At 42.5% G+C, this 20,943-nt stretch overlaps 1 protein-coding gene across 3 annotated transcripts in view; it reads right to left on the bottom strand.

Moving 5' to 3' along the window:
- Window positions 1-20,943, bottom strand: part of SP3 (Sp3 transcription factor) — a 118,105-nt gene that overhangs the window by 15,472 nt on the left and 81,690 nt on the right. For all 3 annotated transcript variants that reach the window (XM_069225365.1, XM_069225363.1, XM_069225364.1), the window contains one exon: window positions 3,262-3,458. In XM_069225365.1, the coding sequence (XP_069081466.1) occupies window positions 3,262-3,458 (197 nt within the window). The remainder of the gene's footprint in view (window positions 1-3,261; window positions 3,459-20,943) is intronic.

Below are 20,943 nucleotides of genomic sequence, written 5' to 3' on the forward strand. Positions count from 1 at the left end.
TGGGGATCAGGACTTACTCTAAGAGAGGACAGCAGCAGTGCTAAGGTAAGTCCAGTTGTGGGGGGGAGCGGGGGCCTCAGGAGCTTGTGTCCCTATAGTGGACACAGGAGATCAGCCAACTGACCCTTGGAGTCACTCTGGGTAGCCTGGGATCATGGCAAGGAGGCCCAAACCTCCTCCTTCAGACAGTAAGGCAGTTCATTTGAATTTTCCAGAGGGCCAGGATGTTTCTGAAGGTCCTATTTTTATACCGGGTGCCAGGTTGGGTAGAGGAATTACCTGGCCTATCCCCAAAACTATTTCCATTCATATCTATCTCTGGTCCAGGCCTGTAACTAGTGGGATTCCATCTTAATGTTGAACGAGTCAGCTATATTGGAAGGTACAAAAGAAGTCCCTTACTGAAGGCTCATATTGAGTCTGTGTTCTTAGATGAATTAGCCAGAAAAGGGTTGCTACTCTTTAAGACTCCTCATTTTCAAGTGGATTTAACTTGTATAACATACCACAATCTGGGACAAGCGCAGTGGCTTCCTTTTGTAAGGAGGGACAGATAAAGGGAAGGAAGAATTACAGGCAGAGGCAAGGGTTGGGCAGAAACTACCCACAGGGATTTCACAGGGAGAGGCAGACCCGCTGACATCAAAACAAATAGTAAACAACCATCTAAGCTCTAGAACGAAGGCCCCAATATTTAAGTTGTGAGAGACAGAGAGAGAGAGAGAGAGAGAGAGAGACACTGAACTTAATATATTGCTTATTCAGTACACATGCTACATCGAGAGAGGGAGAGAGACAGACACACACCGGATGCTTTAATTGCTTTTCAAAAGAGATTGTTGTTAAATCAGCAGCTAAAGGAGGTGCCATAGTTGTCTAGGACATTAGGCGAGATCATACTGCAATTACTGGTAGAAGCACACTACAATAAACTTAGATCTGTCCCTACTTTTAGAAATCAATAATTGAATCATGTAAGTTAAAGGTGGCACGTTACGGACTGGCTTACTTAGCCAGGATGAAGAGGAGTATCTCATTAAGAAATTTCCCTGCATGCCCACCAGCTACAATCTTCCTAACATTCACCATCTACACAATCCATCAGGCAGATCGATACTGTCATACACGGACTTCCTTCTTAAACTGTTTGTAACCTAAACAAAAGAATACTTTAGGAATAGAATGGACATTAGAGTGTGGAGCACTGTACCTTTTACCCAACTCACTAATTATTGGTGACAATGGACAGGGAGTCATTATACACCAACACTCACTTGGCCCCCTCCATCACCCCAGCACGATTCCCCAAGCACCATTAGGTCTATTGTGGACAACAGAAAGCTTCTGACCCAAGTGCCTAACACTTTTTATCATGTTCTAGCTAGAAAAAGCCTCACATTTTTTGTTTAAAATTTCAGAATGGGTATGATTATTAGATGAAGTGTTTTTTTTTTGGAGATGACCTTCGACCCAGAACAGGTGAGATTCTACATGGATCACGACAAACACCTTTGAATATAGAGTGAGTGTGAGAATTTGGGTGTATTATATGATATGGCTGAGAGGCTTTATCGTGGAATACACTTGCAAAAACCTGTCTTGGGTCCAGACAGGCTTGTTTGTATCACTTTTAGCACAACCCTGGGTAGCTGTGACTTTGAGCAGCAAGGCTTAACAAAGAAACTTCGGGTAAAGAATTTAACAGCAACAACAACAAAAGAAAGAAAGAAAGAACCAGGACCCCAATTTTTAAAACTAGACTATTTTTATCAATTTATAGAGACCATGATAACAAAGTTCATCGGAGGGTTCTGGAGATACTGATGTTAAAAGCTATTATCACTTTTAAATGCAAACAATCATTTATTAATAAAAAGTCTGTAAACTTTTGAAAACTTTGAAAGAGTTAATTTAGCTATCAGGCCCGGCTTGGAGACTAAATCTCACAGGATGGATGTCTATGGGGCCAGAAAGGATACTACGGACAGTCACCTGGCCGCCAGACTATATTTAAGTCAAATTCCATACTTCACAGGATCTCCAAAGACTCCTGATGCTAGGGATGCAGGCAAAAAGAAGCTCAACATTGATCCGGTTGAGGTGCAGTCAATGAAGGTGCCTTTGTGGTTGTTCCTCTGTCCACAGGTGGAGTTTTGTTCTGTGGCTTCGACCCCAGAGGTCAGGGTTCCTCAAAATCCTCTATGTTGCAGTAGCTAGCCAGCCGATGCTGGTCTACTGGTCCCTTTGCACCGCAGTTGGAGCGAAATGTTTAAGTGGGGGTTATTGTCTTTTGTGGGCAACGAATCCGGACTCTGATAACATTCCTGGGTCCAGCAGACATGAGTGCAAATTTTGGCGATCTCAGATTTGTCCTCTAGCATGCCCGGTGACTGGAAATGGCAAAACATCTGTAGCGGCTACCAACATTTTGAGCTTCTTCGAGGCTTTGGTTCCTGGACCTGGTTCAACTGGATCAGTCAACTTATTCTTAGTGCCACTGATTTGATCTGGAGCTGTGAATCAACGCTTCTCTGAACTAGGGGCCACAGACAGTCCAACTTCACAAGCACAGTGCAGCAGGAGCAGTCTATGATTTCTATCATGCACTGTAGACCAAGTTGAACTATAATATTGGTTTTTTAATGTTAATACGGCCAAGTGTTTTTTTTTTTTTTCATTTTTGAATCAACACTTTGTTTAACACCACCTTTATGACAACCCTTGTGTACCGCACAATGGATTTTCTTTTTCTTTCTATAGGACACCTTATTTGCGTACTATTGATAAACATAAATTAAGGTATTGTTTGCCTCCTCTGAGCTTGAAGGCGTTTTGGAATGATTTATCATCACATGAGAACTGAATCAGCCTCTGAAAAGAAAATAAGTGTTGTGCTAAGCAGATCCGCAAGAACCTTTTTTTTTTTTTGCATCAATAAAATACTTTAGTGCTGTAATCTTCTTGTTCTCTACTATGGCATGCTTGCTAAGTAAAGGAGGTAAATGCACTAGTACTTTCATAGAAAGTAGAATCCACTAAAGAATATACCACACAAACCGATGATGCCTGCAGCATAAAGTATTTGTCCATAAAAATGTGGTGAGGAAGAACTAGTGGACATAAGACATTAGAATTTTAATGCGCTCCAAGTAGTACATTGCAAATAGAGAGAGATTTTAAAAACATACTATTGTCACCACAGAAAAAATTATTACAGTATTTTCATAGTGAAACTGCAGAAAGGAAAAAAAATATGCAAACCTGTATGAGTTCGTCTATGTCGCTGTAGCTCATCACTGCGAGTGAATCTTTTACCACAGAACATCCATGTACATACAAAAGGACGCTCTCCTGAATGCCAGCGCAGATGAGCTCTCAAATGCGATGTTTTCCCATAAACTTTACCGCACCCAGGGATGTGGCAGACATGCTGTTTCTTTTTTCCTAAATTAGTGCCTCTAAAGAGTTGCAGACAAAACAATTACGTTAGACTGTGATGATGTCATCAAAATGCATAAAAGTGTAATAACACAAACAAGTCTCACAGAATTAGCACAAATCTCAAAACCTTGTCTAGAATAAAATAACTTATTCTGTTATCGTCAAATATGAGTGGCAAGGCTGCACCCTGCAATACTCTATTTTAATATATTTAGCTTTAGAATATTTTATTAATTTGCATGCCACTTAAATTAGTCTCCCACACCAGGCTGGGAATCCTCAATAAAATATGCAACAGGCCATGTCTTTTGAATAACGCTCTAAACAAGTTTTTTTTCTTCATCCAGTTGAGTTCACCACAACCCACATACTCCTTCAGTGATCCCACCATTAGGAACCATTTATGATACGATTCTGAACATGTTACATAGATTCTTTAATTCATTTATTACACCTTGCTGAAGAGCTATGGCGTGTTGCAAGTCAATCTATAAAATATGCTGAAGAACAACCTATACAGGTTAAGTTATTATTCCCCAGCATTGAGCGCTTCATAGCTTCAAAGATTTACATCCTATACAAAGAGAAAGCCAAGGGCAAGAACCTGGGAGGCAAGAAAACAGTGCAATATTTCTCTTAACATCAAGACTGTCTGATCCAATTCAATATCTACATTCATGTCTACAACAGTGCAGTCATTTTGACGGAATCCATGAAAACATTTACACAAAGCGACCTTGCAGATTTCTACCACCGGAGTATTGGCAATAAATGCATCAGAAATTGTTTCTACAATATGCAGTCATCCGTCCCTGGAACTCTGAAGGCTTTCTGATATGCTAGCGTGATGCTATCTATTAACCATCCTGCAATGGACGATAGTTCACCGACATGATTGGATGGATAGTTGAGTATTTGAATGATACAACCTTGGTAAATTGATGTCGCAAAATCAACACATTTGTTATGCCCTGGGTAAATATGTTCCTCACATTGATTTTGGAAATCGTAAAACTGAATAATTTAACTAGAAATGGCATGATGTGAGCTTTAGCTCCTTGCAACTTCTTACCCCAATCAAGTTTAGTCTTTGATCTTTTCGTAGGAGACATTCAGCATTTTTATGCTTATTTTGCAGACAACTGCCACCACAAAAGTGGTGTTTTTTTTTTTTTTTAATACCAGGTCACCAAAGGTGCCAGGTTCTCTGGGTGCCAATATAAAACAGCCCAGCATATTAGGGACAGAGCTTGGCTGGCTTGAAATATACAAAGCACAGTTTTCAGAACATACCAACCCATTAGCTGTGTGTAATTAGAGATAGGATCTAACCTCTTATAGTGAAAGGAGCTGGAAGCAAGTTGGGAGGCCTGAGCCGGCTAAACGCAGTCAATAGACTCACTAAGATCACCTCTAGTTGAATATACTGCATTTTTTGTACATAAAAGCCGTATCTCCTCCAATTATTGCATTAAGTTATTTTGCTCAATCTCGACCTTCTTACTAACCCACACCTCCATCCTTAGGCAAAATCAGAAGACTAGGAAACTAAGCCTTCAGAAGCTACACTGGGGCATGCAGTCCTTATGCAAATTCGTAAGACTAACTAAGCCCTCAGAAGCCTCACTGCGTCATGACAAAGACTCATACTTAACGATACATAAAACTCGACCCACCCAAAAATCAAGCACTTTACTTAGTTGTGCTAGAGACTGGACTTCATTCAAGCATTAGTAAAATTTCTTTTTATGACCGTAATTATATTTTAAGCAGAAATACAACTCAACTTGCCTCAGGTCACATTATATTCATAAATGCATAATTTCAAGATTTCTTGCGAATCATCGTCAAACTACCACCAGTACATACTCGTCAAATTAATTACTAACAAAAAAATGATTAGCACTCCCAATAACAGATCACCGACTGGGCCCGTAGAAGGTTTTTGCCCTCGATACAGCCAACCAATAGAACAACTCTTTAGTCAGATGCTTGCAGCACTCAAATCAACCCACTTTCAAGTTCCACAAGATGTAAACATTCTCCTCTTAATGTTATCATCCACAACCACTCCTAGGCCTGAAGTCCTCACACCAACACCCGGGCCACCAATCAAGCTACAATGGCAACAAATCCAAACACTCAACTAAATCTCACAACATACCAAAGGACAACCAAGTCACACAAAGAGACTGACACAAATCGCATGCTCCCACACAATGTCACCTGAAGATTAGGAAAAGGAGTGCACACTATCACTAGACTGCACCTTCCCCATCAACCCTCACACCACGCAACCCACTATGCAGCCATGCAGCTTTAACACAGCCAGTGGCTCCTGTCTCCAAATCTGTACTTGCTGCCACAATACCAGGCCTCTCTAACCCACGTCTGCTCTCTAGTCCTACAGTCGGCAAACTTTTCTGACACTCAACTACATCACCCATGTCCTCTCTGCCTTCTATACCAGGTCTCACAACAAGAGGACAGGGATCTGTCAGAAAACTTGACGGCTCTTCAAAATGAGATTCTTGAACAAGATCTGCCCTAACATATTTGATTCATTTTCAGAAGCTGCTCCATATCTCACTTTCATCAAGGAAAATCGTCTCTGAGAGGACTCCACAACCAGATGTCAAGAAACCATTCCACATGAATATTACATCAACAGAAAATACTTCAGCAAGACTGGAAATCTATCAGTCATGGAAAAGAAATCTTCAAAAATAAACCACATCAAAGACTTCACCACAAGTGACAGAGAATCCTTGCTTGTAAGATGTCAACCCACTCCAACCTTTACCCATTTCTTCCTCTTGATCTATTGACCAACACTCAAACAGAAAATTTAAGGATACTCTACTAGACTTAGGTAGCAAGACTTCAGTAAATCACTGCAACCTATACATTCTAAAATATGAGGATTTAACAACCACCACACCCATCATATTAAATCTTCAGGTCTTGAACATTCCATAAATTATTTTTGGTTCAACTCACTCCTTCAGCCATACATTGGACATCACATTCATCCCCTGGAACTTGCCTCAGTGACTGACAATTCCTCAGTAATTTGGACCAACCACATCATTACCTTGGGGATCAACATATGATCCATTGAATCCCTCAGATACTAACAATCATCACAAACAACTTCACGTTCAAACAACAGAAAAACTTCACTCCTGTCTTACAAAAAATTCAACCAACAGGAGATATCATAACATGCCATCCTACCCCTAAAGTGCATATCTACTGCAACTGGACAACCTGATAACGTTAAAGACCACAACCATAGCTAAGATGGACTCTACCAATCATTAATCGCTTACCATGGTCAATGTCCTCTCTTTGAAAGACATCTACTGCACTATCAACACAAGCAGACTATCAGGACCACCTTGAGACCCACCCACAGCACCCAAAAAAGAACTTTAAAGACATCCTTTGCATAATCGTGCAGAGGAAGTAGCTAGAAGCATACCACAAAGCACTAGGAACTATCATCTTTCCCACCCAAGTTAAAAACTTCAAGAAGAGCCTTCACCCATGGAACCCAGCAAACTACAGGCCAATATATAATAAGCCCATAAGTATGTAAACTATTTAAAAAAAAGATCGGTGCTCATCAGCATTATAGTTCTACTGGACAAAAGACATGTCAGATCAACAATCTGGATGCAGACCAGGTAGATGCACTATCAGCACTCATATCTGTACGTAATGACCTAAAACTCACTGTACATACAGAGAGGACATCCTAGTGATTCTGGACTGTTACCACATTTGAGATTTTCCACCACAAGACAGCGTTACTCATCTCGGGGCAGGACAAAATGCTCTGAAACTGAATTCCCCCATCACAAAAACAGACAAAGCCTGGTATTCTTAGGTATTCATGCATATCTGCCCCTATATACACACAACATTGTAGTTCCCCCAGGAGTCCCCGCTCTCCTCTGCTATTCAACATCGACCCAACCCCTTACTGGACCAGATCGATCAACCTTACCTATTACAAATCTTTCTAAAAAGGGATGGGCCAGAAGATTTCAACACGTCATGAGTGCATGATAATGATAAGCCAATTAAAAAGGTCCACACTACAAAGACTGAGGCTATAAGGACAATGGCACAAACACCAGCCTCCAATCATATGGCCCAAGGAATGAAATGCCCACCAACTTTTATCAAGAAAAGTGAAACTTCTAGGGGTAATTATGGATTCCGTTCTATCCCAGATACCACACGCTAAGGAGGTCTAAAGGAGCACCTTCTGCATAATAAAAAAAAAAACTAACATTTTCTCATATCTTGGAAACCAACAAAAACTACAAGCTTTCATCACACTTGTGAATGCCAAGCTCGACTATCCCACTAGTATATACTTTGGTGCCCCACATTTCATATTATTTAGAATACAACTCTACTGGATAAAGGTAGCTAGTTTATTGATGTTAAAGGCATTTCACATTGTCCACAAAGCCTCACAAGGAACAAGCATTTGTAATGCAATGGGGCTGGCGTTTACTCAAGTTAAAGTAACAGCGTTGTGAACTCCTAAACAGACTTTTCTTGCCACATAAACTGAAAAGTAAAACAGTTTCACATAAGCAAGCCAACAGTAGCCATAAGCGCAAAGCAGACACACAAAAGGAAACAGAAGTTCGCTCGCAGTGAAACGGATCAGCAAAAGTGCAATTATCCATGTAACAGGGTCGATGCTCTGCAAAGCCCTCTACTGCTGTCCAGTGAGATCTCGCTGCCTACAAAATAAAGAGAAAAAATAGTGCAGAAGCCATATGGAAAACATGGAGCCTCGTATGTTTTCAGTAGTTGCCCGGTGCGCTCCAGGCGGGCTAACCACCGGAAAATGCATGACATATGCATGCCTTTCACAAATTAAATCAAGCTAATTTTAAACAAATCAATCAAACTGATGGGCTTGACATGGGTGTAGTTTAAAGCCCACAGAGATTACACCAGGGACAGAGCGCTTTGCGCTCGACCCTAAAAAGACCACTATGCTCAATTCAGTTTAAACCATTCAAACAGAATTGGACTCTAGGATAGCACCATTGGTCATCATACCGTCTCACAATAAGAAATCAACAGAAGAATAAGCTTTCTCGATACTACCCAACAAACTCTGGAACTCATTGCCAACTGAGATTTGAAGTGTTCTAGAACACTTAAATTTGAGAAAAAAACAATCATCTTCCACATATTCCACAATTCCACCAACCTCTGACAGTGGGATAGAACCTAGAACTGTAATCCCAATTAAGATATGTATGAAACACTGCTATGGAATAACCCTTATCAGTACTGCCAACAAGACTGACATCCTACCAAACTGGGGACATCCACCAAATGGTCTTCGAATAACCTTGAACTAAAAATGGAAATTAACTATGCCATCCCAATCATAAGTTACGTTGCTCAACTAAATACTACCGACAGGTCTTGAAGATGTTTATCCTGCCTTTTGAAATTAAGGACTAACCACAGCCCTCTACCTACAAACAGCATTATACACAATGTCTGTCCATCTCCTATCTCTAGCCCCAAGATGGAGGACAATAACTCAATCCTCCTAATCACACCCTGATATAATCTGAATCACTATATTATATCATACCCGACGTCACTAACAGATTCCCCCATTCATCAAGGGGACATGTAAATAATACATGAAATACCACAGGAACCTTCCTGCCAAACAAGTGGCAGTGTTACAGAAGATACCAACCCACTAAACTAACCACTCAATACTAGCAACATGGGCTGCAACTTTCAAATAGGGCTGCTACAGACTAAGCCCATCAGGTCCAAAACAGTCCATATTGTTAAGCACAGACATCATATAATGACAATAAGGCTTAAAACTGAATGCATCTTTCCAAATCTTACTTGAAGTCTCATAATGGCACTCATAGTAAGAAGGACAGTAACACAGTCTATTTGGGCAACCACAAAGAAGGACTGCAGCAGTCTTTTTCAGAAGATCCGATATTCAGCTTCCTTTCTCTATACCAGTTTCCAACCCCAGATCCATAAGATCTCAAAGTGGAGAATCTTATTTCAAAGCCAGCATAGAAACTTATGTTGAGAACATACAGATTAAAATTAAAACAATAAAGGGATCTATAGAACTAATCATAGCTGCCAGCATATCACACTTCCTTATCCACCACACTGTCAAGCACTGCTCCCAATAATGATAACTGGGACTAGGTAGTCACCATGCATGACTTGAAAACACGTTCCACATAATCAAAGACAATTCACACAAGCCTGTGTGGATATGTATTTCAACTCATCACACAGAGGCAATTGGTGAAATATATGGAAAATGTCACTTACCCAGTGTACGTCTGTTCGTGGCATGTTCCGCTGCAGATTCACATGCTATGCACAGGTCCTAACATCTAGTGTTGGGCTCAGAGTGTTACAAGTTGTTTTTCTTCAAAGGAGTCTTCGAGTCATGGGACCGAGTGACTCCTCCTTTTCAGCTCCATTGCGCATGGGCATTGACTCCATCTTAGATTGTTTTCCCGCAGAGGGTAAGGTAGGAGTGGTAGAGTGAGAATAGAAAGATGGCCATGCAATGGGATAGAGATGTATGTACAAAGTTTTAAATAAAGGAATATTTATATACATATGTACAAATGTTAATTATACCTTAAACGGCTACAGGCTCCCGGGAAGGAGGGAGGGCGCATGTGAATCTGCAGCGGAACATGCCACGAACAGATGTACACTGGGTAAGTGACATTTTCCGTTCAGTGGCATGTGTAGCTGCAGATACACATGCTATGCATAGACTACAAAGCAGTAATCCTCCCCAAAGCGGTGGTCAGCCTGTAGGAGTTGAAGTTGTCTGAAATAACGTTCTTAGTACAGCCTGTCCTACTGTGGCTAGTTGTGTTGCTAACATATCTACACAGTAATGCTTGGTAAAAGTGTGGAGGTGTGGACCAAGTGGCTGCCTTACAGATCTCGGTCATTGGTATGTTTCCAGAAAGGCTATTGTTGCTCCTTTCTTTCTAGTGGAGTGTGCCTTTGGTGTAATGAGTAGTTGTCTTTTAGCTTTCAGTTAACAAGTTTGTATACATTTCACTATCCATCTGGCTATGCCTTGTTTCGATACAGGGTTACCAGTATGGGGTTTTTGGAATGCGACAAACAACTGTTTAGTTTTACAAAATGCTTTTGTTCTGTCGATGTAATACATTAGAGCTCTTTTTATATCTAGTGTATGCAGTGCTCTTTCTGCCACTGAGTCTGGCTGTGGGAAGAAGACTGGGAGTTCCACTGTTCAAGTGAAACGGTGAGATAACTTTTGGTAGAAATTTTGGATTTGTGCGTAGTACAACTTTATGTTTGTGTACTTGTATAAATGGTTCTTGAAAAGTGAAAGTTTGTATTTCACCAACTCTTCGTAATGAAGTGATTGCCACTAGAAATGCTACTTTCCAAGTTAAGAACTGGATCTGACAAGAGTGCATGGGTTCAAATGGTGGGCCCATGAGGCGTGTAAGTACAATATTAAGATTCCACAAGGGTACTGGTGGAGTTCTTGGAGGTATGATTTGTTTTAGACCTTCCATGAATGCTTTAATGACTGGTATCCTAAATAGGTATTTTTTCTGTTTATTTTGCAAATAAGCAGAAATTGCAGTGAGATGTATTTTGATGGATGAGAAAGCTAGATTTGCTTTTTGTAGGTGGCGTAAATAACCTACAATGTCTTGTATGGACGCATCCAAAAGGTGTTGTGTTTTGCTTGGCAATAGAAAATAAATCTTTTCCATTTGCCAGGTGGTAGGTTTTCTTGCTTGTTTAATGACTTCCATACACTCATTTGGAAGATTTAGATAGCCAAACTCTAAGATTTCAGGAGCCAGATTCCTAAACTGAGCATCGCTGGATTGGGGCGTCTGATCTGCTGTTTGTGTTAACAGATCTGGTCTGTTTGGGAGCTTGACGTGTGGTACTATTGAGAGGTCCAACAGTGTGGTATACCATGGTTGGCGTGCCCACGTTGGTGCAATAAGTATTAGATTGAGTTTGTTGACTAGAAATGGAATGAGTGGGAGGGGGGGAAAAGCATAAGCAAATATCCCTGACCAGATGATCCATAGAGCATTGCCCTCGGACTGAGGGTGTGGGTACCTGGATGCGAAGTTTTGGCATTTTGCGTTTTGGTTTGTGCGAACAGATCTATGTCTGGTGTCCCACACTGACGAAAGTGTTTGGGTAGTACTTGGGGATGTATTTCCCGCACGCGAGTTTGCTGGTGATCTCGACTGAGGTTGTCTGCTAATTGATTGTGAATCCCTGGAATGTACTGAGCTGTCAGGTGAATGTTGTTGTGAATTGCCCAATGCCAAATGTTTTGTGCTAGGAGGCAAAGTTGCGATGAGTGTGTTCCCCCCTGTTTGTTTAAGTAGTACATTGTTGTCATATTGTCTGTTCTGACAGGAATGTGTTTGTGAGCCAGAAGAGGTTGAAAGGCTTTTAGTGCTAGAGAGACTGCTAGCTGCTCTAAGTGATTTATGTGGAGCTGCTTTTGCTTGCTGTTCCACTGTCCCTGAATACTGTGATTGTTGAGGTGTGCTCCCCACCCAATCATTGATGCATCTGTTGTGAGAATGGCGTGAGGCACAGGGTCTTGAAAATGCCGCCCTTTGTTTAAATTTGTGGGATTCCACCACTGAAGCAAATAGAGTGTTTGGCGGTCTATCAACACTAGATTTTGGAGATGACCCATTGCCTGCGACCATTGTTTTGCAAGGCACGGTTGTAAGGGCCGCATGTGTAACCGTGCGTTTGGGACAATTGCGATGCATGATGCCATCATGCCTAGGAGTTTCATCACAAAACGGACTGTGTAGTGATGATTTGGTTGTATTTTTAGCAGCATTGTGTGGAATGATTGCACCGTCTGTGGGCTTGGACTTGCAAGTGCCTTTTGAGTGTTGAGTTTAGCTCCCAAGTACTGCTGAATTTGGGATGGTTACAGGTGTGATTTTTGATAATTTATCGAAAACCCTAGTGGGTGTAGGGTATCTATTACATAACGTGTGATGTTGACACTGTTTTTGAGTGTTGGCTTTTATTAGCCAATTGTCGAGATACAATGCATGTGTTGTCTCCTTATGTATGCTGCTACTATGGCAAGGCATTTTGTAAGGACTCTGGGGGCTGTTATCCCAAAGGGTAATTCTTTGAATTGGTAATGTTTTCCTTGTATAACAACCCTGAGGTATTTTCTGTGAGCTGGATGGATGGGTATGTGAAAATAAGCATCTTTTAAATCCAGCGTTGACATGTATTCTCCCTGTTGCAGTAATGGGACTACATCTTGTAGTGTCACCATGTGGAAGTGTTCTGATCGAATGTAGAGGTTAATAGTCCTGAGATCTAATATTGGTCTTAGCGTTTTGTCTTTTTTGGGAATGAGGAAGTACAGGGAATAGACCCCTCTTCCTTTTTGATGATGAGGCACTAGTTATATGGCTTGTTTGGTTAACAGTGCCTGCACCTCTGTTTGTAACACTGTAAGATATTGCGATGAAAGTTTGTGCGTTTTTGGGGGAATATCTGGAGGAAACTGTGAATTCTATGCAGTAACCATGTTGGATAATTGGTAGTACCCATGTGTCTGTTGTAATGTTTGACCATTGATCGTGGAACATTCTCAGTCTTCCACCCACAGGGGATGTGCGTTGGGGGAAGGTGATGACAAAGTCACTGTTTGTTGCTAGTGCCTTGCTTTGCAGATTGGAATTTTCCCCTGGCTTTGGGAAATTGCCCTCTGAAGGACCCTCGAAATCGCCCTCTTTGATATTGTGTTTGGTATGAGGGCTTTGTTTGTGAGGTGGATGGCTCGGAGGGCTGTGGCCTGAATCCTCCCCTAAACAGAGGCTTCCGAAATATCCCTCTGTATTGGGATGAATAAAGCGCTCCCATCGCTTTAGCAGTGGCAGCATCTTTTTTCATTTTTTCTATGGCTGTGTACACCTGTGTGCCGAATAATTGCTGTTGGTTGAAGGGCATGTTGAGGACAGCCTGTTGGATTTCAGGTTTAAAACCTGATGATCTGAGCCATGCATGGCGCCTAATGGTAACTGCCGTATTTATGGTTCTTGCAGCTGTATCAGCTGAGTCTAGCGCTGATCTTATCTGGTTATTTGTTATCGCCTGCCCCTCCTCTACTACCTGTTGAGCTCTCTTTTGGTGTTCCTTGGGGAGATGTTGAATAATGTCCTTCATCTCATCCCAATGAACCCTGTTGTATCTAGCAAGGAGGGCCTGTGAGTTCACTATGCTCCAATGATTGGCTGCTTGTGACACTACCCTCTTTCCTGCCGCATCAAACTTTTTACTCTCCTTATCTGGAAGGGGTGCATCTCCAGCGGACTGCGAGTTAGCTCTTTTCTTCTCTGCGCTGACCACTACCGAAGCTGGGGGCAGCTGTTGTGTGATAAACACTGGGTCTGAAGGTGGTGGTTTATACTTTTTTTCTACCCTTGGGGTTATAGCCCTTCCCTTAACCGGCTCCTGGAATATCTGTTGGGCATGTTAGAGCATACCCGGGAGCATGGGTAGACTTTGGTATGTTGCGTGTGTGGAGGACAGAGTATTGAATAAAAAGTCGTCCTCCATTGGTTCCGCGTGCATGCTTACAATGTGGAAAGCTGCAGCCCTAGCCAAGACTTGTGTGTAGGAGGTGCTATCTTCAGGTGGAGAGGGATTAGATGGATAGCACTCTGGGCTGTTTTCTGACACAGGGTCATCATAAAGATCCCATTGATCTGTGTCTTGCTGCATAGTGTGTGTGTGGGAGGCTGTGCAGTGGGTGTAGCAGGAGACAGGTCGTTGAGGAGAATGAGGAGGAGACTGGGCTGGAGAAAACTGGCGTGGCGGAGATTGCTCTCTTGGCACTTTATCCTTCGGCTGATAAGTGTCCATACATCCATGGAATGCCAGCTTTCTTTTAAATTTGAGGGGAGGTGCTGTGAGGATCTTGCCAGTATCCTTGTGGATCTGTATCCTGTCTTGTCTGTCATCGAATTGCTCAATTTGTTGAAGCTCTTCCTCAAATCTATGGCTTTCTTTGAGCTGTTTTGAAAGTCCATGTTCCTCTGTGTAAGATTGTCTTTTTGGCTCCGAAGCCGGTTTCTTCAGCACCGAAATGTCTAGTGGTAGTAGGCATCGGTTCCGAAAGGGACTTTCGGGGTCTCGATTCGATAGGTCGGTGCAGTACTTTTTCGGAGACTGTGCCTCGACTCGAGTTCGAAAACTTTGATGCGGGTGTGGCCTTTTTCGGTGCCGAAGGTGTTACTTGGTCACCGCTTGATTTTTTCCGGGTGGAGCCATGGCCTTCTGTTTGGTCTGGGTCGGGGCAAGCGTACTAACATGCTGGACTGCTGTCGGGTCGGTGGTCGGTCGACGTAGGATTCGTCCAAATCGGATCCTTGAACGGAGATGGCAGCATGGATCATCCCCTCTTCTTCCGGGTCGAGGCATTCGGTGCTCTTGGACGCCATTTGTGGTCTTCTCGCCCTTCAGTCTCTCAAGGTCTTTTTGAAACAGAAGGATCTGCAGGCTTCACAAGTATCCTCTCGGTGATCTGGTGACAAACACAGATTACAGACCCGATGTTGATCTGTGTAGGGATACTTGGCGTGGCACCGAGGGCAGAATCTGAACACTTCTTGTGGTGCGATCGAGAACAATACAGCCGATTTTTCTGTGAATTTTAAGTTTTCCAAAGCGAACAGCCGCAGTGAAGAGGAACACGTCGGAACCCGATGGTGGAAAGAAAACAATCTAAGATGGAGTCGATGCCCATGCGCAATGGAGCCGAAAAGGAGGAGTCACTCAGTTCCGTGACTCGAAAAGACTTCTTCGAAAGAAAACCAACTGGTAACACTCCCAGCCGAAAACTAGATGGCAGGACCTGTGCATAGCATGTGTATCTGCAGCTACACATTCCACAGAGTATGTGTATATATATATATATATATATATATATATATATATATATATATATATATATATACACACACACACACACACACACACACACACACACACACACACACACAAATACACACATGCGCACACACACACACAGATAGACGCACAGATATGCCACAATACAAACGTTAAGTCACCTGTGGGCTGCTGAGTTCATTTACACCATAAACACATGACTATGAAAGAATGTCCTTGGACCTCCCATCACTGACTACAGCCTAAACCACTGCTGCAGCATGTCAAAAGAACCTGTGTTTTGACATTTACAAAAAGCTACTTTTAATCATTATTTGCATCACCTCCAAGTGTGCCTTCTAGCCCACGAGGCTGTGTGCTTAATGTATGAAAGTTTAAGTGCTAAAGGAGCTCCCAAAAGAAAACTTCAGTACACAACAGGAAGGTTTGCAGCATACACGCCCAACTTATTCAACTGAAATGATCATCATCAAAAGAGAAAACCAATGTAACAATCGATGCGCATACTAATGAACAAAAGTAAAGAATTTATTTTGATAACACTTTTTCAATACTAAATTAGAGACATGAGAGGTGTATGTGTACACAGGGTCAGTAAAATTTCACTGACTGATGTCTGCCAGTTATTTTATTCAAATTCCCCCACAGATCTAAGTGGCATTATTCAGGAAAACGTTTAGCTGGTCCCAGACAAAGTGCCCATCAAAGTCTTCGAATCTGTAATGAAGGAGGCATCGTGAACAAAAACGTAGAGGCCAATGTGGAATAATCCTTGAAGGTTTGGTCTTTTGGAGACCACCATCAAGACTATGTGAAATACTTCCAAAATGGTTTAACCATTTTATACTAATGTAGAAGATTTATGTGAATGTAAGTATATACATATAAAGTCGGCAAAAAGGAACAAAATAGAAGTACACCAAGGTAGGGTGGAAACACCCCAGGCACACTGTTGCCCTTTAAGACTGTACATTTATGGTAACAGTATATCAGAGGGAAGGGCCTGGAGGTAGGAAGGGGAAAATCTGTTTCTAGAAACAGTCAGGTGACGTCTGTCACCAATTGGTCCACCTTGTAATAAGGCAAGATCTGGGTTGCATTTAGGAGCTCTGAGCCATCGAGCAAGGGTCTTGACACCTTGGAAGACCCCAGAACTAAGCACCCTGGGACGGTTTGCACAAAAGCAAACATAACTGGCTAACTACTACAAGCACCTCATAATGTAACTGGACATGGTGAAGCCACAGAAGGAGGAAGCTCTGGGAAGAGGTCCCTGACGAGAGGGACTAGAAGAGCTCTCCCAGGTTCAAAAGGCTAAAGAATGGCTCCCCTGTGTGGAAGAACTACCTGCCCAGTTGGGAGTGGACTGTCAAAGTGTATATGTGACCCCTTGCTAAAGTGAGAGATTGTTCCAAAGATCCTTGACTGGAATCTGTAGAAGAGTCCTGGTGGGAATTCTGTAACACCTGCTGAAAAGTGGCACCCAGTCATTTATGGACCTGCTTGAAGGTGCTGAGGCTCCCTGGATAAGATGGCACCACTGCATCAAAAACTGCTGGGTTTCTCCCACTCAAAGCATTTTAAAACAAACTTCACGGCTACTGCTGGACCGCCATGGAGCCCTAATCAGGGACAGTATCATGCCATTGTCCCGCTGGAGAATTCTGAGATTCAAAATAAAGTCCAAATGTAAAACTTGAGACTAGGAAATGGCTCCAGAATCGTCCGAGCAGGAAAGCAAACTCATGCCTACAGAATCCAGGCTGGTGCCACTCAGTTTTGTAACAAAGCATAAGGCTTTAGCAAGAACCTAGGCTCAACATATCTAACTTTAAGAGACCATTGCCAGTTACCCTGTCTTGCCCCACTAAAGGAGTCCAACTCGGAGAAAACATTTGTTCCAAGATATACCTTGGACTTGTGGGACCCTAAGATTTTAAGCCACTCTCCACTCTGTCACAAAAGTTTACAAATTATGCACAGATCCCAGTCAAATGGACCCACTGACTTGTATTAGTGCTTTACGTTGTCTTGGCACTTTTTGCTTTAAAGTTAATTTCTGCTGTTCCCTTAAACAAAGTAACACAAATGGTCTACATTGGATTAGTAAAGTTTATCCTTTTTACTAAATCAGTTTCAGAATTTTGTGATTTGATTATTGTTTTGTTTGTAAAGATCTGTGAACACATCAGTGACTGGCAGCATGTGTCCGTTTTTGAAGGTGATAATGCCATTTAAAGGCAGGTTGCTTATGACACAGGTGGTGCAAAACAATGCAAAAGAACAAGTTACTTACCTTTAGCAATGCTCTTTCTGGTGGATACTCTAACTGAATATTTCTCAACTTGTGTGTATATCCCAGGGCGCCAGAGTGTACCTGGAGATTTTTTGTCAGTAATCCTCACACCAGTAGGTGGTGCTGTGCAGCTCCTGATTCTAATCATTTGGCCCTCAAACTGACGTCGGATCAGCAACATAACGTCCACCTCGTCAGGCTGACATCAGTTTCTTTCTGATATTTGTTCGAGCCATGGGATGCAGGGCCATTATTGTGTAAGTATGCAGATCTCTAATTTGGAATCTTTTTAGTGTGGAACAAAAGAGGCCATTCTATACAACAGGGAGGAGGGTGGGCCAGTGAGGACTCTGCAGTTAAATAGAGAATTCACCAGAAAGCTAAAAGTAGGTAAGTTTTTTTCTTCTAATGAATACTTCCAACCCACATCTTCCTTCTCTTGTGAATGGATATCAAAGTTGAACCTCAGACGTTAGGTTAGGACTGAAAAGGCAAAATTCCCCTGCTGCTAGACCTGGTTATCCAGGCAGTAGTGTTTTGTGAACGTGTGAACTGACAGATGTCCAAAACAGATACTCTGTGTGCTAAGGTGGTGGTAGCAGCTTTAGCTCTGGTGGAATAAGCCTTTACCCATTCTGGACTCTGCTTCTTAGTCAGTCCATAGCAAATCTTTTAGCAAAGTCGATCCAGCTGGAGATTTTCAGCTCCTAAACATCTCTTCCCTTCTTTGTCCCAGAAACCCAACAAACAGCTGATTGTCTACCTGAATGGTCTGTGGTGCTCTCAATGTAAACGTTCAGAGCTCTCTTAGGATCTAGGCGATGGAGACTCTCTTGCTGCTCTCCTGAGGGGGTAAAAAACACTGGCAAAATGATAAAGAGCCGAATGAGGAAAGGCAGTATCACCTTCAAAAGGAAAGCTCCCTTGGCTCTTAACACTAGCGTGTCTGGGAAGAAGATGGTGACAGCTGCTGGACAGACAGTGCTTGTATCTCATGCGCCAAGCTGATGGGAACACAATGAGGAACAAATGAAGGACAGTGAAGTCTGAGTAACTTCAGCGGGGAACTGCGTATTGGCTTGAATGGGATGCACATCACAAATATGAGAACCACATTTAGGATCAACTGGGGCATCACAAAAGGTTTTGGCAGGAAAGTACGGGTCAGCCCTTTCAGGAAAAACATCAGGTGATTTAAACAGATGGCTTATCAGGAAAGCATGATCCCTATCATTCACATATGTATATACTGTGTTGTAAATAACACTGGTGCGCTTTATGCTCACTTTTCTCACCTGCACTGCGCCGTCACTTACTTACTTGAAATATATTCTTAAAAATTCTCACTACATAACATGTCAGAAAAAGACACTATCTTACACTGAGGATTATACTGATAGGCTGCTGAAGGGCCCCTCCTTTGTATGTAAGACACCTACAAGAGTAGTAGATGCCTTATTGCCCTATAGGAGAAAATCACAAAGCTAAAAAGAATTCAGTAAAAACACAGTTACATGGCCATCTTATGAAGGATTATTTGCGGTATAACACTATCCCAGTAGGACTACGAGTTAGAAATGAGCCTGCAATATTTATTGAGGACCAGAAGTATAGGAATCATTTCAGTTTTGTGGCCAACCAGAGCTCGCAACACTGGACGGTCTTGGGTATAGATACCGCACATAAACATATAAGCAGGCTACAGAAAGATTACAAGAGAGATTCTAGATGACACAGAATTTACAAATGCCAAAGAAGCTCTAGAGGCCCTTGAAAAAATAACTTCTGCAGAATTTACATACATTACACAAGAAAAGAAATAAGACAATTTAACTAAAGATTTAGCCAAACATGACAAGAATCTAACATATCCATACTTGCAAGAAAATGATTGCAAGCAAAATGAAACAGGCAGATATGTGAATAGGGCTAGAAGAGATTACAGGAAGAACAATACTTTCTTGAACACTTCTGCTTCAGAAAGCTCAGACGAGACACCAGGACCTAGTTCGACAGTCAACCTGGGAGGACAAGGTCAACCAGACCACCACACTTTTAGCCAGAAGTGGATGATGGGGGGGAGGGGGCATGGGACCCCAAAGGAGCAGAGGCTGGGGCAGGAGCAGGGGTTACTTCCGAGACTCTCACAGGTGCACCAGACAAGACGGCAACAGTACTCTTGGTAGAACAAGACACTCCTATTGTTACCCTTGCAAGGCAGGACATTGCTACCCCTGCCATGGAGCTCAACACTATCAACCAAAGTATGGTTCCCATTTTCAATTTATCTTGACAAACTTTCACCTGATGAAATATCGGTCCTCAGTAGAGGACTTTCATTTGTGCCCACTGCCCGCACAAACTTCTTTGGAGTCGAACTGGAGATGCAGAGATTATTCTGAAAGTTACGATTGAATCAATTCTTTGGAGGGGGGCTATCAGGCAAGTCAAGCAGATGTGTCGGGCTTCAAACCACCGTCCACTTTCACACAACCATCACATAAGATGCCAAGTGAGATCAAATGGAAACCTCTTCCACCCCCCAACACACACATGAGGAAGACAGTCACCCAAGCACTCATCACCAGCAAACTGGACTATGGCAACTCACTATATGCCGGCATTACTAATCAACTTCAAATCAAGACTACGAGTCCAGAATGCAGCAGCCGGACTCATCCTGGACATCGTCCAACACAGCTGAATCTCCTCCCACCTCAAAGACCTACACTGGCTCCCAGCCAACAAGCGCATCACATACAAACTCCTGATCCCCACCTTCAAGGCACTGCACAACATAGGACCAGCATATCTCAACCACTGCCTCACCTACATGCCAACAGACGTCTGTTTCTTCCAGGCCACCAATGCAGCTGTCACCAAGATACGGGAAAGGTGTTGCAGGAGGAAGATCCTTCTTCTATCTAGCAGCCCGGACATGGAACACACTTCCCCTCAAGGTCAGGCAGACCGCATCACTGGAGCAGTCGAGGAAGGCCCTCAAGATCTGTCTCTTCGACTGAGCAGCACAACTTCCTTCAGCACCTTAAGACCCTATGTGTGATCAACCGCGCTTTAAATATCCTTGACTGATTGATTGAGATTTAGCCTCTTTGGAGAGCAGCAGAGTAGAATGCTTCTGCTGCTTTTTGCAGCGCTGAAGCAAATTAAAAGGACCA

The sequence above is a fragment of the Pleurodeles waltl genome, chromosome 3_1, assembly GCF_031143425.1.
Source record: "Pleurodeles waltl isolate 20211129_DDA chromosome 3_1, aPleWal1.hap1.20221129, whole genome shotgun sequence".
Classification (NCBI taxonomy): domain Eukaryota; kingdom Metazoa; phylum Chordata; class Amphibia; order Caudata; family Salamandridae; genus Pleurodeles; species Pleurodeles waltl.